We start from the raw sequence: 19,339 nt of genomic DNA, 5'->3' as shown, positions 1-19,339 counted from the left end.
CTCCTGCAGCATCCCATTATGGTTGTATCCAGAACCCCCTAACAAGTCCCTGTGCATACAGATCTCCCACACACCTGAATCCCCCACTGAGCTGCCCACACCCACATGGCCCCACACAGAACCCTCTCAACCAACACCTGGATCCCCCCACACTAAGCCCCTCCACACTTGGATCCTGCCGTGCTGAACCTGCCTGCCCACACCTGGTGCACCTCGCATGGAGCAGCAGGCCCTGGGGTGCTTCTGGGGAAGGCCTGGTCCTTGCACTGTGTCAGGGTTGGGTGCAGCCTCACCAGTGAGTCCGTGTCCCGGGAGAAGCTGCAGAGTGATCTACCACCTCTGTGCAGCCAGTGGCCTGTGCTCCCCCATGCCATGCTGAAGCCTTCACATTTATTTAACAAATAAAATTTGCAGAATTTTAAAATATTGTGCACAGATTTTTTTAATTTTTTTGGCACAGAATGCCCTCAGGAGTATAATGTGCCCACATTACACATGGCCTACCAACTGCTGATGTACCTGCTCATAATGGGCCCTCTCCCATAATTCCAGGCACAGGTCCCTGGAGCAGCTGCATTGCATAGTAGCTGGTGAACACTAAGCCACGTCATATACATGTGTTTGTGTGTACAATGTATACTGTACATTTATAACACCCATACAGGTATGCTTCACAGCTAAATATATGTTAACAACATGCTACGCTTGGTTTGCACAGTGACTGTTTCCAGTGGCTCTGTTCTGTCCATGGATTTGAGCATATGTTAGGAGGGAAAGGGAACTACATTGCAGAAGGCCACCAGCTTTCCCCATACCCACTGTTGGATGGATTGTGGTACTACACAGGTCAAAGTTTAATCTGAGGAGGAAACAAGTTTGCTCTCATTTGCTTGATAACTTTTGGGGTAAATTGTAAAGTTTTGGATCATTTTAATGAGTTGTTGCTTAAGTAACACCTACCTTTTCTCCTGTGTCTCCCTCTACGATCCAAACAGAGCAGTCAAGGCCAGGGGCTGCAGGGAGGACACCCCTTTGAGGTACCCATTGGCACACAGCCAGTTTCTCCAATCCTCCTCCCCCACCTCAGGGAGTCGCCCCCTAGCAGATGTTCTGATCCTCAAGGATAGTGGGGAGAACCAGAAGTTACTTAACCCCCCCACTCCTAGTAAGCAAGAGAACTAGGATTTACTTGGGATGGGGGAGGGGGCAGCCTGGGATATGTTTTCACTTAAGTCTCCTTTTCAGGTCTCCAGCAAATATGAGATACAGATGAAACAGTTACCTCCGTGCCATGCCAACTCCAGAGTAAGGTAGTCCATTACATATGGAACTGAAGTTTCTAGTGTGGGTGTGTAGATGCTGTGGTGTTTCTGCTCCCTAACTTTTCCCCATTGTGTTGTGGGTTGTTTTCGTACTGGCCAAAAAAAAATTCCTTGTTCTAAATAAAGTTGTGATTTCAATAGGCTGGTTTGTGTCCTATATTCCTGTCCTACATGTGGCTGCAAACAGGGAAGGAGTTACTGGGCACAGCTGAGACCAGATGAGCACCCCTTAGCTTTCAGGCCTGCATGGAATGGCCGTGGGGAGGAAGGGGGGCACAGCCTGGTCTCCAAACTGCCAAAGCCATCACTGAAGGGTGGGTTGAAGCCTTGGGGGACTGTGCTGAGGAGATTAATTGAACCAGTGCAGCTGGAACATCTGTGCTTCCCATCTACACAAGCTGAATGATTCAAACTGAACAGGTACACAAAGAGGCGTTAGGACTTGATCTCAGCTAGTGCAGTCAAAACAGTAGTGGGAATGCCTGTGAAATGGTTGGAGCACTTGTGTGTGGCTATAAAGTGTACTACACACATTTTAGGATTTATAGCACTGCTGGGAATGCTGGGATTTTCAAGTATAGACAGGGCTGTGGTGCAAAAAGGCCTTTAGGGCCCTATCTTGCTCTCACTGAAGCCCATGGCAAAACTCCTATTGAGTTCAATGATGCAAAACTGAAGCTTTAGTGCACCCCTGCTCTGTGCTGAAGGCTGACCTTGCTAAATCATGCTAAATCAATTCTGCAATCAGGTTCAATAAGCCATTTTCAAAACCAGATTTGCTTTCGTGCCAGTGTGGACCTGGCTCCTCCCTGCCAAACCACATCCGACACAAAGTTGGGTTAGCTTTTCCTGTGCTTTTCTTTTGTCCGGAGGAGCCGGAGGATGCGTTCATTTTGTGTTAGTTCTGCTGGCAGTTCATTTGCCTGAAACAAGAAACAGCATGATTAGAAAATGCGGGCCAGAATTTAAAGTCCTCAAGAAAACGTTGGGCGCAATAAAGAATCATTTGTGTTTAAATGTAGGCTGCACTCTAGTTACTATGGGCTAAGATGAACCTTTAGGCTCAACCCTACCTAACAGTGACTGTAGCTGAGTCACAGTTCCTTCCCTGTACGCTTTGAGGAGGAATACATTATTTCACCCCCTTTTTTTGGATGCTACTTCCCTCCCTCCTAAAGGTCTGGACAGCTCCATAGGCTAGCATGCAGTAGAGCAGTGGTTCTACCCATTTGCTCATGCGGGGGAGGGTATCTGACATGTAGCTCCTGTTCCAGCCCCATCCCCTCATGCCGGGCTCTGGGTACCCCTAATGTGGCCACACTCACCTTACTTGCCCTACCCCCCTTCTTTACCTGTTGTGGCCTTATTAGGGCTAATTAAAATCTAGCCCTGAAAGAGTAATCACAATTTCTTCTGATGAAGTGAGCTGTAGCTCATGAAAGCTTATGCTCAAATAAATGTGTTAGTCTCTAAGGTGCCACAAGTCCTCCTGTTCTTTCTTCCTTGTGTTCACTTCCTATAATCCTGCCATATGCTTGTTTTGAACCCACTTCATCACAAGCTGTACAGGTTACCCAAGCCTGGTCTACTCTATGGCTCCTTTATCATTTAGTGGACCAGTTTTTAAAACCATTTCAAATTTTAGACAGTGTAGAGAGGCCTTAAAAGTGAAATTTGGTCCTCTACAAAGGGGTCAACACAAGGCCTATAAAACATGTAAGCTCTACTCAAGTCCTCAAAATAAGGCTTATGTGAAATTTGAACAGCTGACAGGCTCTGCGCTGGGGGGATTTTGGAGTCCCTATGACAGTCCCATAGAAGCAAAAGAGAATATTGCCATTGAATTCAATGGCAGCAGGGGCAGATCTTTAGGACATTATCCAAAGCCCGCAGAAGTAAATGGACATCTAACATTTGTACTGTGTGCATGGGGGAAAACAAAACAAACAAACAAAAAAACCCCAGCAGCAAATGGGCTTTGTATTAGATTCTTAGTGACCAGAGTATCAAAGATTTTTGTCTCCTACTTTATATCCACTGAAAACAAAAACGATGGGAATAGGACCTGTAGAAATTAACATTTAGATATAATGGAAATATTTCTTCAAAGTAATGTTCTTGTTTTGGAAATCCACCCAACGACACCAAATGGCATATTATTTTCCAAATATTTTCCAATGTGGGGAGGAGGGGAAAGAACTATAGAATAAAGCTCAAGGAAAGGACTCTATCACCCTCTGCAAATAACTGTTAGTAGTTGCAAAAACTGGCACATCTGTTTGGATATTATCAAAACAAAGCATGAACTACTAATAAAATATAAACTATTGTTTTAAAGAGATTGACTCTGCTTCCATCTAGTGGAAAGTGATAGAAATAGTATATGTAAATTTTATTTCCCTTATTCAAGATAATTATAATTCCTAGTTCTTATATGGTAAATCTTAAAATGCTTTAGAAATCATTCTCTTTCCCTATATCAAGCCTGTCTGACTACTTAAATATTTTATGTGACTATTCTCATGATTTAAAATGAGAGTTTGTTCCACCTGTTTGCAGCCTTTTTCTTCTGTATTTCAGCAAATGACCTTACCAGGAGTGTTCATGGAAACAGCATATTTTAAGCAACTGTTAGAGAATACTCAGAAAATAAATGTTGATGAATTCACAAACAAGAATATTTGTACCAGAAACCTGATTCTGAAATGTTCACTCATTCATTCAGAGAACAGAAAACAATACCATGTGACCTGTGTCCAATCACAACTAACCAACCCAACCTGATAGCAACTACATCTCTACCCTGATATAACACAAATTCATATATAACGCAGTAAAGCAGTGCTCCGGGGTGGGCAGGGCTGCACACTCCGGTGGATCAAATTAAGTTCGATGTAACGCGGTTTCACCTATAATGCGGTACGATTTTTTGGCTCCCGAGGACAGCGTTATATTGGGGTAGAGGTGTACTTGCAACAAATAGCTCATGAACAAACTACAGAGGAAGAAACGTTTGCATAAGATATGCAATACATATTATAACATACTTAATGGAATCAAGTAAAAACTTGTTTGCAGGCAATTTGCAAACATGAAAAGTGCTGAATTCATGTAATAAATTATGGGATCTGAGTGATTTGTTCTGTCTCCCCAATATAATTAATAAAGGGAGACCCAAGAAGCTGAATCATCTCAAGGACCCTGCTATATAAAGTTTGAAAATAAGTTATGATTTCAACCTGCTGTTTCTAATCCAAAATGTAATCTAATTTAAAACTAATCCAAAATTTCAGATCCAAATACACACAGGGTTTGGGAAAGTTTGAATCCAGATCTAAACTCCGGTGGCGCAACCCAGTCCTGGTGCATAGATATCTGTAATTTATGATTGTCCAAGAATATTAGCTGGTCATAGTTTCTCTCAAATATAGTTTGCACACCAACACAGAGTTTATGAATTAGTGAGATTGGATAGCTCAGGGGAGCAGTAATGGTATACAGAGCTTTTCACTTCTAACTGACTGGTGTGAGTTGGTATGACGGAAAGTTGTGACAATTTAATCTTTGGTGGTCTATCTATATTGAATGACTGCATAGTCCCCATCCAATTCTTCTTGGGTTAATGTCCACATCACAAATACCACTATCCTTAGTGGCACTAATTGGCATCCTTGTAATTAGTGTTATAGAGAAACTAAAGATTGAATGGGCATGGAGAATAATTTCTTTGGATGAGGGTTGAGGCACATTGCAAAGACAACATGCAAAAGTGCGGACTGCCGCTGTTCAAAATGAGTTTAGTAGTAACAGAGAAGAAACAATGTTTAATGTTTTCACAGGTACATTGTACAAGCTCTGGATAAAACACCAAAATGTACCTTGTTCCTAAGAGAAGGATCTGCTCCCGCTTCCAAAAGTAGTGCGACTGCTTTAATGTTGCCACCCAGCACGGCCGCATGGAGAGCAGAAGTCCCATTCTAGAAAATATAAACATACATCTAAACATTTGTACCAGGTGCATGGGGGGGAAACAACAAAAACAGAAACAGCAGCAAAGAACAGACCTGCGTATAAGGAAAAGAGAAACAACACTATAGAGATTAGGCCATCAAAAGTGATCTGATCAGACATAAAGACACAGGGCCTTAACAATGAGTCTCTTTCCTGGCAATGTACAGGGGCTTTGTCACGGTTCCTCCCCCACTCTGAACTCTAGGGTACAGATGTGGGGACCTGCATGAAAAACCTCCTAAGCTTATCTTTACCAGCTTAGGTCAAAACTTCCCCAAGGTACAAAATATTACACCTTGGACTGGCCGCTACCACCACCAAACTAATACTGGTTACTGGGGAAGAGCTGTTTGGACGCGTCCTTCCCCCCAAAATACTTCCCAAAACCTTGCACCCCACTTCCTGGACAAGGTTTGGTAAAAAGCCTCACCAATTTGCCTAGGTGACTACAGACCCAGACCCTTGGATCTTAAGAACACTGAACAATCCTCCCAACACTTGCACCCCCCCTTTCCTGGGAAATGTTGGATAAAAAGCCTCACCAATTTGCATAGGTGACCACAGACCCAAACCCTTGGATCTGAGAACAATGAAAAAGCATTCAGTGTTTTACAAGAAGACTTTTAATAAAAAATAGAAGTAAATAGAAATAAAGAAATCCCCCCTGTAAAATCAGGATGGTAAATATCTTACAGGGTAATTAGATTCAAAAACATAGAGAACCCCTCTAGGCAAAACCTTAAGCTACAAAAAAGATACACAGACAGAAACAGTTATTCTATTCAGCACAATTCTTTTCTCAGCCATTTAAAGAAATCATAATCTAACACATACCTAGCTAGATTACTTACTAAAAGTTCTAAGACTCCATTCCTGTTCTGTCCCTGGCCAAGACGACTACAGACAGACACAGACCCTTTGTTTCTCTCCCTCCTCCCAGCTTTTGAAAGTATCTTGTCTCCTCATTGGTCATTTTGGTCAGGTGCCAGCGAGGTTACCTTTAGCTTCTTAACCCTTTACAGGTGAGAGGAGCTTTCCCCTGGCCAGGAGGGATTTCAAAGGGGTTTACCCTTCCCTTTATATTTATGACAGGCTTTAAAGTGGGTATAAATGTAATTCAAGGCGTGTTAGTGTAAATAAGAGTCAGGCTGACATTACCAAGTAGTAGTGTTTTTTTTGTAATTCTATTTTTCAATAGACTAGAAGTATGTTAAATAAACAACAAAAGGTTGATCTGGAGACTAACTTCAGCCTTTAGAAAGCAAAATAAAATCACTTGAAATATATTCTAGGCAAACCAGTTTTGTGGGTTTTTTGCTTCTTCTCTCTCTTTCTCTCTCTCTCAATATATATGTTGGAGAGTTGGGGCCAGACCTTTCACCACAGGCCTGCCTCCTTTTTGGGGCCACAGAATTGAAAATGCAAATAAGTGGGGATGCAATTTTGCACTTGTAATGAGTGATACAGTAGTGGTTAACTACCCACAGTTAATGTCACCTGGATGTTTAAGTACCTGTTTCTACTTGAAAATCTGGTACTAACACCTCCAAGTGACATTAGTTACACCCCAAAATAGCTGCAAAATCATGCCAGTAATGTTTGCAACTGCAATCTATGGGCACATGAAATCAGCTTTTAAAAATCTGCCTGCAAATAGCCGATGTAATTTTCAAAGCCTCTACATTCATTCAAAGAGAACTAAATCAAATACAGAATTGCTTTGTCTGGAATAGCACTCTTAGAATTCTAGTTTGCAGTCTAACTTGCTTTGCCAAATTCCACCCTCAGTAACATTAGTGCAACAGAGGGCAGGATTTGGCACTAAAATTGCATCAATCTATTTATTTCAGACAAAAATAGCAGAAAACAAAGCTTAATTCTATCTACAGCACAGTATGCATCTTCCTCCCAAAGCTTAGTATGTAGGATTTTAAAGAAGAGTTTTAATCATATTTAAAGAGTATTGAAATCAAAAGAATATAGATTTTCACTGCCTTCCCTTTTCATAGTTATAAATACCTATAAAATGGTTGTGAATCAGCACCAAATCAGAACACTCGCTTTGTACTGATGTCAATGAAAGCAGTAGAGAAGCAGGCCTTTTGCCTCTCAAACTCTATATGCCAATATCAACATACTTCAGTACATACCTTCAACAGGCCAAGTGCAGGAGAGAATTTGAGTAATTCCTCTATAACGTCATGATACCCTTTGTTAGCAGCTTTAAGTAAAGCAGTGGTACCATCCTTTAATGGAGAAAGAAAGAAAAGTGTTCAGTTATTATGATAGCTTTACAAGCTCTCTGACTGAATGGAGGGTTGTTCCCACTGACTCCATGTAGGGATAGTCCCCTCCATGCATGATCTTTGCATATCCACCTCCACAGCATCATTCCGTCTGTCTCTGGAATTCATGGTGGGCCATCTGCAAATCTAGGGATCTCTGAATGGGGAGCAGGGAGGGAGAATGCAGGAGGGGTAAAGCTGGGGACAACACGCATCATCTTCAGTCTCACTCATCTCTAACACCACAGGGAATTTGTATGAACTTTTCTTTCCCCATCTCCTGCACTAAAGAACCCCTACAAAAGGATGGGCCCAGAGGCCGAGGGAAAGGGCAGCTCATGGCATCCTGGCTCACTGGAGCTGCACTGCCTGACAAGGAGAGGGGATACAGGGATCCCCAAACTTGTACAGAGGTGTAATGCTTTCATGCAGATGGCTTTGGGGCCCTAGAAGATTCCTGAGGATGTAAGTCCTATTTCCATGTCCACCATAGAATTTGTGTGTGTGATCTTGAGCTAATTCCAATGTGTCTCTGCCTCGGTTTCCCCAACAGTACATTAGGCATCATTATTTTTTCTTATCTCACCGGGGTGGTCTGAGACTAAATTAATTGATGTATAGTGTGCGGAGATCCTCTGATGAAAGATGCTAAGAAAATGGGCAGTCTCCCTTTAAGAGTCACTCCAAAAGTGAAAATTACTCACGTTCCGTGTGGCATCTCGATCAGCTCCCCGGAGCAGCATTACCCTCACTACCTCGCTGTGACCCATCTGAGATGCTATCCACAAAGGAGCTGTCCCATCCTTCAAGCAAAACAAGACTGATATAGACTTCACTTTGTGACACTGCTCTCTGACAGCTCACTGCTAGATTCTGGCTACTGGAAGGAGTGAGCTTGGATACCTTAATAAAATCTTATGCTATAAAAACAGTGGTCCCCAAACTGTGGGATTTGCTCCCCTAGGGGGGCATGGAGGAATGTTTGGGGGGGCGTGGCAGGGCCTGGGCCAGCCCCCACGGGGCATGGGAAGGGAGTGCTACCAAGCCCTGCTCTGTCGCAGCCCCAGCTCCTGACTGAGGCTCTGCTCCCAGCCCCAGCCTTGATCCCCGACCACGGCCCAGCCATGGTTCCGTTCCTAGCCCTGGCCCCAGCCCTGCCCCCAGCCTCAGCCCCTGGCTGCAGCTCCATTCCCAGCTGTGGCTCCGCTCTTGGCCCAAGACTTGCCCTCAGCCCCCTTACTCCTGTCGCCATGGCCCTGCTCCTGGCTCTGGCTCCATGCGGAGGAGGGGGCGGAGTAAGGGGAATAGGAGTAAGGGGGGGCACGACCGTGAAAAGTTTAGGGACCACTGCCATAACTAGACACAGACGGTTTCATTTAAGCACCATTTGGGAGCTGAGTGTATTAGGCAGACCTCTCCCATTGTTGTGGAATGAAAGTATCAAACCTAATTCCCCACGCATAACCAAGCTGAACATTTTACACTACATACATAGAACCCTACTTTCCTTTTTATTGTTAAATCCTTTTTATTCTCACCAACTGTGTGCTCACCAGCTTGCTGTTTAGCACATTTGGTGGGAAACTGGTTAAGCACATTTGGTAGAATGGGCAGAACATTCCTCCCATTGATACATGCCGAGCCTTTACATTTCTGTCTTTTCTGATGCACAGAACGAGCAAAGATACATCCTGAAATCATGGTTTCATAGTTAAGGCCCAATACACAGTAATAATGAAAAAAAAAGGAGCTTTTTTTTTCTTGAGTAATTTCTGTATCTAGGAGTTTCCACGATATGCATCTGATGAAGTGAGCTGTAGCTCACGAAAGCTTATGCTCTAATAAATTGGTTAGTCTCTAAGGTGCCACAAGTACTCCTTTTCTTTTTGCGAATACAGACTAACACGGCTGTTACTCTGAATTCTGTATCTATGTTCTCATTGATATCACAGTGGCTGCCCACATCCTAGTATACATCCTGTTTACACAGTGAATTTTCTTTGTGATCCAAAAATAAAATTCAAAGGCTCTCTTTTATGCAGAGCATATATATAACTCACGCTAACAAGTGGGATGGCAAAAATTGTCCATCTCCAATATACAGCTTTTCCCCCCTCAATGACTCAAGTGTTTCATGATCATTTTTAAACTTTGTCCAGCAGAGAGCGCTAGGATATGGCACCAGAGTCATGAGCTGGGAAAGTCTGGAAAAGATCCAAGCCCCATCAAAACAGGGAAATCTGCACATAGAACATGTATTGCGCAATTTGTGGTTCTACGTATGTAAGAATTGCAAAACACGACGAGACAAGTTTAGCACAGGGGACTTGGTAGCTTTGCTTTAGTTCAGGCTAAGTTAAGGTTTTACTATATGAATAAAAAGAAGCAGATGGAAATGATAACACTATTATTTATATTGCAGTAGTGCCCAAAGGATCAGGGCACTGATTATGGTAGGTGCTGTTAAAACACACAGTAGGAGACTGTGCATGCCCTGAAGAGCTTACACGCAAAGATGACAAAAACAAATGAAGTTGGGGGCAGAGCAGGATACAGTACATAGGCAAATTGTTAGCTGCAGCTTCTTCCTCCGAGATTGGTGTCCCCAATGGGTGAGGAGAGTGGTACCATCCAAATAGGTACAATATTTACACGTTAGGCCAGCTGCTTGGCCCCTGACATGTGTCCCCTTTGCACGGGTCCATGGTGCAAAAAAAAGACATGAAGCTGCCCTAAAAAAGCCATCTGAGGATTTCCCTTGTATACAGGACTCCTCAGTAGCACAGAGCCAGCGCAGTGGAGTCTAAACAATTTCACTCCCACCCCACAGCATAGTGAGCACTGCCAAAGTGCTGCTGCACTTCAGCCATTCCCAATTGTGTAACAGCTCACAGGTGTGTGTTACCAGCCAGGTTCAGTAAGAGCTGCCATTGGCTGCCCTGGGATTGGGGGAGGTCAAAAGGTGGCTCTAAGCTACCTTTGCCTTTCTCTTCCCCATCGCCACTGGATCCTTTCCCAAACAGAGCTTGGTTAGACCTGATGTGGCCATTATATTTCTAATATAGGGAATTTTAAATACATTACCTATATTAAAACTATATTTATTTTCTTATGTGATTGCAAACAAAGAGACAAACTGTATCTGGCTACACCTAACAGCCCTATAACCTATCATCATATCATTCCCTCCTGACATACATTTATGCTGACCTTTATCTTACTCCACTAATTCAAGAGACCGCTTTGTGGCTCTGGACTTTACTATTCACCAGAGTTTGGATGTGGTTGTGGATTTTTAGGAGGGGCCAAATCAAGGTAGTAGCCATGGTGTTCATGGCACTACCACTAAGGAGCCCCATGGCAGATGCGTTGCGTAACCTTAAGAGTCTGGTCCTCAGCTGGTGTTAACTGGCATAGCTCCACTGACGGCAATGGAGCTGTGCCTTTTACACCAGTTGCAGTTCTGTCCCCTTGCTGATAACAATGCTTTCTTGATCCACACATAAAATGTCTGTAGGTTTTATTGTGTGTGTCTATACACACACACACACACAACGCATGTTATATGGAAACTAATATAAAAAACCCTTTAAAAGCTGAATTTTCAGAGACTGAATATTTTGATCGTCCCCTGGCATCTAAGACTAAAAACTTGGTGTGATGCAGCATGTCACCCTTCATGTGAACCTCACTGGCAAACAACCATCTTGGTTTGTTAGTCCGTAAGGTGCCACCGGACTCCCCGTTGTTTTTGTGGATACAGACTAACACGACTACCGCTCTGATATTTGTTTTGGAGTTAGAGCGGCAAAGAAAGCTAGCCTGTACCAGGCTTCAGATGCTGCTCCCAAAGCTCTGTCTAGACCACATGATGGCAAAAGAATGTCAGTGCAGCCCCCATGGAGACCCTGTCACAACGTCACAAGGAAGGAAAGGATGTCTGTGCAGGCAGAAATTATACTGTTAAGGAAGAAACAAATGAAATTGGTCCCAAAGCTACATTATTAAATAATGTAAATGTTGAGATGTACATTCACGAGAGCAAGACAGAAAGAGGGCCTGGTGGTGAGGGGGGAAAGAGAAGGATGGGGTCTGGTAAGTTTTACTTCACATAGGGACCTACAAAGCTTAAGGCCAGCCTTATATACAGTGCAACATAGCACCAGGAAATACTTACTTCATCAGTGATGGCAATATAGCAATGTTGCAGTTGCTGGTTGAGGAGCACTGTTTAAATATCACTCTTGGATGGATATTTCTCACACTTGAACCAAGGCTAATTTTTGTGGGCGGGGCGGGGGAAGTGATGAAAGCCCATCAAGCCATTTCTTTAATTATCAGAGTGATAATAACAGGTTTTTCATTTGTTAAGAAAACAGTTCAGATTAGAGATGGGCCCAAACAAAGATTCCAGACATAAACACCACGGAATTTATCCAGAGCTAAACTTAGCAGCTGGTCACTAGGTACCGAACTTAGCAAAGGCCAAAAGGAACCTTGCACCGATCTAGGTCTAGACTGCTAGGGTACTTTTACACTGGAATAAAAGATCTGCAACATAGCAGTGGTGGGTCCAGGTCAGATGACTCAGGCTCGTGGAGCTCAGACTGTGGGGTTGTAAAATTGCTGTAGAGATGCCTGGGCTCGAGCTGGAGCCAGGGCCCTGGGAATCCCTATCAGGGGGAAGAGTCCCAGACCCCAGCCATAGCCCGAATGTCTACACCTCAATTTAACAGCCCCGCAGCCCGAGCCCAACCAGCAATCCTGAGTCAACTGACCCAGGCCAGCCACAGGTGTTTAATTACTGTGCAGATGTAATGCTGACAGACCCCGGTTGTCGGCGGGCGGGATCGAATCTGGGACCTCTGAAACTTAGTGCATGAGCCTCTACTGCATGAGCTAAAGCCCCCATGGATTTTAACCAAGGCTATAACGGATTCATCAATCTCTAGGTTGTTTAGGTGCCACCAGAAGTATTCAGAGCACCACACCCTGCAGGCATACAGTGTTCCCTCTCATTTTCCCCACCCATGTGCGGAATGAATTTTGTTATGGGCACCAATATGGAGGACACATCACCTCCATATTGGTGCACATAACAAAATTCATGTGGTGGGGGTGAGTCTGAGGGGTTCGGAGTATGGGAAGGGGTTCAGGGCTGGGGCAGGGGGTTGGGAACTCCGGCTGGAGGTGTGGGCTCTGGGGTGGGGCTGGGAGGAGGGATTTGGGATGCAGGACAGTGCTCTGGGGCTACGGCAGGGAGAGAAGACTCCCCCTAGCTCTCTCCCCCCACAGCAGCACCTCGGCTGGCAGGGGAGAAGCGCCTCTCCCTGCCGCAGAAGCTCTGGGGCTGGGGCCACAGGATAGGCACCCCTCCCCTGACCCCAGAGATCCGGGCTGGGTTGAGGGAGGGGCGCCCTGGCCACGGCTGGGTCTGGGCCAGGCCACCCGGGTTTGGGCCAGGCTGCCCCGGCAGCAGCTGGGTTGGGGCCACGCTGCCCCGGCCACGGCTGGGGCCAGGCAGGGCCGCCCTGGAGCAGCTGGGTCTAGGCTGGGCCGCCCAGGTTCAGGCCAGGCCGGGCCGCCTCGGCTGGACCACGCAGGTTCAGGTCGTGCTGCCCTGGAGCCAGGCCGCCGCAGCTGGGTCTAAGCTAGGTCACCTGGGTTTGGGCCAGGCTGCCCCGGCTGGGGTAGGGCTGCCCCAGCTGCAGCTGAGGCTGCACTGACCTGGCCTCGTTCAGGCTGCGGGAGGGGCGCCCCAGCTGCGGCAGGTCCCGGCCATGGCAGGTTGGGACCGGAGGAGGGGTGCCCCTCCCCCAGCCTTGGCAGGTGACAGGTCCCCGGGCGGGTTCTCTGAGCGCCTGCGTGGTGCTAAATAGGCTGCTGCGCGGCGGTGCGGTTTACAGGGAACTTAGGGCATGGGTTACATAGACATACCCTTAGAGACAAGACAGAGAGGCTCGGCCTGGACTTCAGTTTAAGAGTGTGTTATTATTAGGTGTTAGAACATCTTACTTAGTTGACATGTTAGCTAAGAGTATAGTGTAGACAAGGCAGTGTACACTTTAACATGGTCGAGTTAAAGCTCGGCATTCCCCATAGCTTTATCTTGACTGGTTTAGCTCATATTAAAGTATACACTGCCCTAGATACCTAGAATGTGTTGGTTACCACCTTTTAACAAATCACAGACTAGACAAAGCCAGAGAGACTGTAGCCAAAGAGTAATGTAAGCATCAGCTCAGAGAACACCTGCCTACTTTCTACCTATAAACTGGTGGCTAAGGGAGAGGGTACAGACAGAGGGGTAGGATGGTCTCAATGTGGATATACAGGTATATGAATGGATGGTCCTATTTCCTTATGCTAAGTAGCAGCAGAGATTTTTCCAATGAAAAGACACCCATGGCCCTCACAGAAGCTGCTGAAGCAGTACATGTAATTCTCTGCTGCCCGGCTGTGACTTGCTGGGCTCTTCTGGGTAGGAAGTCAGGAAATATAGGAAAAGCTAGACAGCCTATTCACATACTACATTCTGCACTGTATTAGGGCTCTCTCATCCCATTTTCTCCTATTTCCTCATTTCCTACCCAGCTGAAACCAGTAAACCTCAGCCAGCTAGCAGAGACATACATGAACAATGCAAGAAGGGAACATTACCCAAATATTTTTAAATGTACAGGTTAAGTGTGGTGAAGATTTAGGGTAGATTAGCTTATTTGAACTGGTTTAGCAACCCTTAGGTGAGACTCTCTGATGTAAAATCAAGCATCCTGGGAAACCCCGTTTTCTAATATGGGTATCTAAGTAAGATCTGCAAATCCCCATCTGGATGCTCAAATTGGTGGCTAGATACATAAGTGCTCATTTTACATGCATGTCAGCATCCAAAGGCAAAAAAAATGGCTGACCTATTAAGACCTATTAAGACTCCCTCTTCAGATACAAGGAGGCAAAATTATGGCTACGTTAGAAACCTTTCATCTATATTTACTTCCTGATGTAGTTTAAAATGTTTGCATTCCCTTGAGGCCTGAATCAACTCCACTTGACTTTAACGGGAGTTGGATTCGGCCCCCAGAGCAGTAGTGTCTGATCCAGCAAAGCACTAAGCACATTGTGTAACAAAGCAGGAGAGTAGCTCCACTGTCTTCAGTGGATCTACTCTCATGCTTAAAGTTATGCATGTGGTTATGCATCAGAACCTAGAGAGCAACTAAGTTGAAACAGGGATGGCAGTTGTACAGGTACCAAATGTTTAAGGAGGTTAAACTACAATTTACGACTGATTATTACAGTGTGTATAGACAGCATGAAGTGAACTCAAAGTCAAAGCTTTTTATCAAAGATTAACTTTGATACCAAAGACATAGCTGTGGTTGGGTTTTAATAAATACATAAGTCTGACTGGTTGACTTTAGCAGGGGATATGTGGAGTACTATCGACTGCTAGTGTTTTAAGATGGAATTTCAAAGGGGCCTGAGGACATTAGGTGCCCAGCTTCAGTTGAAAGATTAACTCCCTTAGGGCCTTTGAAAATTCCAGCCATATTTTTAGCAAGAGAATGTTAATTAAATGCCGTCTCTGCTTTGGTAGTGCAATGCTGAACATTACCTGCCTTGGCTGGTTGACCTTTGCTCCTGAAGATAACAATAATCTGATGACATCCAGATAACCTCCTTGGGCAGCCAGAAAAAGTGCAGTAGCTCCATCCTGAGTAAAAATAAGTAAAGCTTAATTGGTAAAGCTACACTAGATATTTACATCAAAACATATTTCCCTGTCTGTGCCATTATGCAACTTAATAACGTATAAATAGCTACACACAAGAAACTCGTCATCACCAAAATCCTGAGTTTAGTTCACAACAAACTAGACTGGGTGTGTAGCATTCCTCTTACGTATACAAATGTAATGTCTGCAATCATGGGTCAAAGCTGAGATTTGAACCCAGGGCCTGCCATGTTAAGGCCTCCAAGTCACCAAAGCACTTAAGCACATACTTAAGTCCATCCCTATGCAGCAAAGTTCTTAAGTGCTTTGCTAAAGAAGGATGGACTTAACCATGTATTTAATTTAAAGCATCTGCGTAAGCACTTTGCTGAATTGGGGCCTAAAATCACTAACTTCTACCAGTCGAGCTGAAGGATTAACTCCTTTGGCTGGCAGTTGCAGTAGACTCATCTCTGTAGAGCAGCCATAAAAGGAGGACCTGAAATAGAAACACTTACCAGTGGCTTACACTCAGCAAGGTAGTTTGTGGACCTGGCTGGAAAATGGTATTTTCTATAAAAGCTTTTGAAAGAAATTAACAATTTTTGATTTTTCAAAACACTTCACAGACAGTTTTTGGCTTTTCAACAAAAAACATTTTTTTTTTTAAATTGTAGATGTTTTCAGCTTTTGACATCCAAAAACATTTTCTGTGTTAGGTTTCCAAAAGTCAAACATTTTTAGGTTCTTCTTTGAAAAAAGGCCATTTTCCAATGAAAAAAAGGTTTCAAAATTTCAGTCAGCTGTAATGTTTTATTTGTCTAGCTAAGAGTGGAAACTTGCATTGGTGTTGGGACAGGCATTCAGACATGATGCAGTCTCTGCCTGTGTAGTTCCCACTGAAGTGCATATTAAGGGAATTTTGTTTCCCCTATGGTTAAGAGGAAGTGTTTTGGTTTAAATGGGTAAACAAATTAATAAGATGCTAAACCCGCTCCACCCTCCCTCTGCAACTGCATTCTCCCCTGGCACACTAAGTTTATCACAGGCTAAGGGGAATATTTTAGCAAAAGCCCCTTGCTTACATGTTGGTGGTACATCACTACACTGGGACTAACTGCAGTTGTTTATACTCAGCGGAGCTACTTAGACAATAGAAGACCTTATTTTTTCCAATCACCAGGGACCTGATCCAGCATCAGTGGGTTGCCAGTGGTCCTTGCTTCAGGTCCCAGATTTGGAAAGTTTGCCCCTGATGCCAAGAGGGTTGAGATCTTGGGAATCAGAAGAAGCGTCTGATGGACGAGATTTTATTTCCCATATTTCTCTTTGGCTAGGTTTCTTACACTTCATGGGTTTTAGGGCTTGCTTACATGGCAAGCCATAATATGAATCTACAGTGCACAGCTTGCTGTGCAGTAACATCCCAGGTGGACACTGCTAGAGTGCAATGAAAGTCCTAGAGTGCGGCTGAGGTGCTACTACTTGAAAGGACAATACGCTAAGCTACACTCTGGTACTTTCACTGCGCTGTAGCAGTGTCCACACAGGATGTTACTGTGTGGCAAGCTGGTGGTCTGTAGATTCACACCATGGCTTCCCATGCAGTAATGTGCTACGTGGACAAGCCATTAGATTATTATATTTGATTGCACACTGACTTGTTCCAACATACAAGTAATGTATGTGTTACTTGGGCACACTGAAGGCTAGATGGTGTCTGGCTAGTTGGCAGGCGCACAGGGTTGGGTAATTGTGTTTAGCCCCTTTTGCAGGCTGTGTGCACCAGACAGACACAACAGGAGTCCTTCTGTTCAAGTTCCTCTTTCAGAACAAATAATGTTTAGTAATCTGAAAACAGCTCTTTATTACAGCACCAATCAATGCAAAAAAGGTTTCCTTTTAATTAGGGCTCCTTCTCTTCCCCACACTGCTAACATTTAGTCAGCTTAAAGATTGAAAGTGAAATCCTGATGCTTTTAGAATAATTGCTCTGACAAGCTTGGGTTTGAACTCCCTCTTGCATGGAAGCTTGCCAATCAAGTAGGCAGCCAGACACCACCACCACCTTGCAAACTTAATTCAGCAGCGCTATGCAAAAGAAGCAGAGCTAATACTTGTTTTCCTCTGAATTCTCTTTTATTTTAATTTTTTAACTGCCTACATAAGGGTGTTATTGCACAACTTCTAAAAAAAATGGCTACGGGTAATCAAAACAAGCTTATAAATACAATTAAGAATGCTGCTCCATTCCTAGAGAGATGGCAGGGAGGTTACTTTATTGCCTTCACATCTAAGTGCATGCGTTGGATGTGGCAAATGTTATTTTAGACCTCAGTGGAAATACATAGCGCACACCCTACCAGGAAGTGACAAACATGGCTAAATATGGCCCCTCAGGGTAAAAAAAGTAATCACTATGCAACAGCAAACATGGAACAGGAAGTCATAGCCAGGTATGTTACACACAGGGGATACTGTGTGTTTAGGGCTTGAAACTGGAAGATGTTGAACATTGCTGTGAAATGAGGGAGGATGAAGGGACTTAGCACCTTATGGGAGCACTTCCCATCATGGGACTTAGCTCCAGTAGAGTTAGCTGAGAGAACATCATAACCCCACAGAGGATGACTTCCTTTTTGTCTGGGTTGACTTGAGTTAGGGAAGGGTGGCAGAGGGTGCAAAGCCACGCATTTTTGTTTTATTATGCTTGTATGCAACTCTACCACAGTAAATCAGATGGGGATTCATCCAGGGCCTGATCAGTCCCTTCCAGCCCTCTGAAAATCCAGCTATATTATGTCCATCAAGTCATTTGTACCAGTTATTTATTTTTATTTGTTTTCAAAGCATTGTCAGGTGAGAGAGGTACATTCCCCCAGTATCTTCACTTTAACTGAATGTCAGCATGTAATGATGTTAAGAAAATGTAACTGCAGTTCTACCTGTAACGATATCCGCATGTCAAGAGAAAAACTAAAGGCCTGATCCTCCACTGCCTTGCACCTTATGTAGCTATTTACTCTGGCGTGTGAAAAATGACACAATGGGCATGGAGAATCAGGCCCAAAGATTTGAAAGTTTTCCTTTCAGCCACAATACACAAAAGGAGAGGTATACGGTAGAAGTGTGCCATTGCTGCAAAATAGACATTTACTACAGCAAGGGAAGGGGTTCATCCATCACTGTAGTAAATCCACTTCTGAAAGACGTCAGGTAGGGTAACAGAAGAATTCTTCCGTTGACGCAGCAGTATCGATACCAGGGCTTAGGATGGCTTAATTACATCGCACAGAGAGTGAAATTTTTCACAGCCGTGAATGATGTAGTTCAGATGACCTAACTTGGTAATATAGACCAACTAAATTTTCCTTCTTGGCTTTGTACCTTTCTCCCAGTATCGTAACGAACACACAATTAATAACAGTTACATTAAAAATGTATAAAAAGAGAACCTTTGGCAAATGCCTTACTGCACTGGTGCTAAGACAATCTGTAGTAGCTGAACTGTAAAACTCCACACTTTGGAAGTAGATATAAACACCACTGACAGCGGAACAAACAATGAACTCACACATAGTTGATCATGTATGTTGGCACCATGCTTCAGTAGAGTTTCCACCACTCGCGTGTGGCCATACTGACAAGCTGCTAACAGAGCGGTACCGCCATCCTGCAAACAAGCAAAGAATGGGGACAATAAGAAGAGAAGGCAAATGCTATACAGAACGGGTCCGTAAGACATAAGCAAGTGCTGAGTACCAGAATTTGGCTCACACAAGATATGCAATATCTAGCCAGTGAATTGCAGTGAGTTGTACTTTGAGTCTTTCCCCCATAAGTTAGACCGTAGCTGTGTCAGTAGGAGAATTCTTGTCCTGAGGTTTCTTTTGTGAGGAATGGGAAGGAAGAAAACTCTGCTCGGATTCTTTTCCCCTTGTATGAACTTAATTCCCTCCCCACTCCTAGTTTGTCCTTCTCATAAACAGAACACCCTACCCCACACA

General features: G+C 44.2%; 1 protein-coding gene across 1 annotated transcript in view; it reads right to left on the bottom strand.

Annotated features, from left to right (window-relative positions):
- Window positions 1-416: 416 nt before the first annotated feature.
- ANKRD29 (ankyrin repeat domain 29) overlaps window positions 417-19,339 on the bottom strand; it is a 42,369-nt gene continuing 23,446 nt past the window's right edge. Inside the window, exons 5-10 of the mRNA XM_073331382.1 lie at window positions 18,907-19,005; window positions 15,234-15,332; window positions 8,323-8,421; window positions 7,484-7,579; window positions 5,201-5,299; window positions 417-2,245 (exon numbers count right to left, since the gene is read on the bottom strand). Coding sequence (XP_073187483.1) covers window positions 2,162-2,245; window positions 5,201-5,299; window positions 7,484-7,579; window positions 8,323-8,421; window positions 15,234-15,332; window positions 18,907-19,005 — 576 coding nt within the window. The 3' untranslated portion in view covers window positions 417-2,161. The remainder of the gene's footprint in view (window positions 2,246-5,200; window positions 5,300-7,483; window positions 7,580-8,322; window positions 8,422-15,233; window positions 15,333-18,906; window positions 19,006-19,339) is intronic.

The sequence above is a fragment of the Lepidochelys kempii genome, chromosome 2, assembly GCF_965140285.1.
Source record: "Lepidochelys kempii isolate rLepKem1 chromosome 2, rLepKem1.hap1, whole genome shotgun sequence".
Lineage (NCBI taxonomy): Eukaryota > Metazoa > Chordata > Testudines > Cheloniidae > Lepidochelys > Lepidochelys kempii.
Note: the sequence above shows the minus strand (reverse complement) of the source record. Positions and strands in the feature narration are given on the sequence as shown.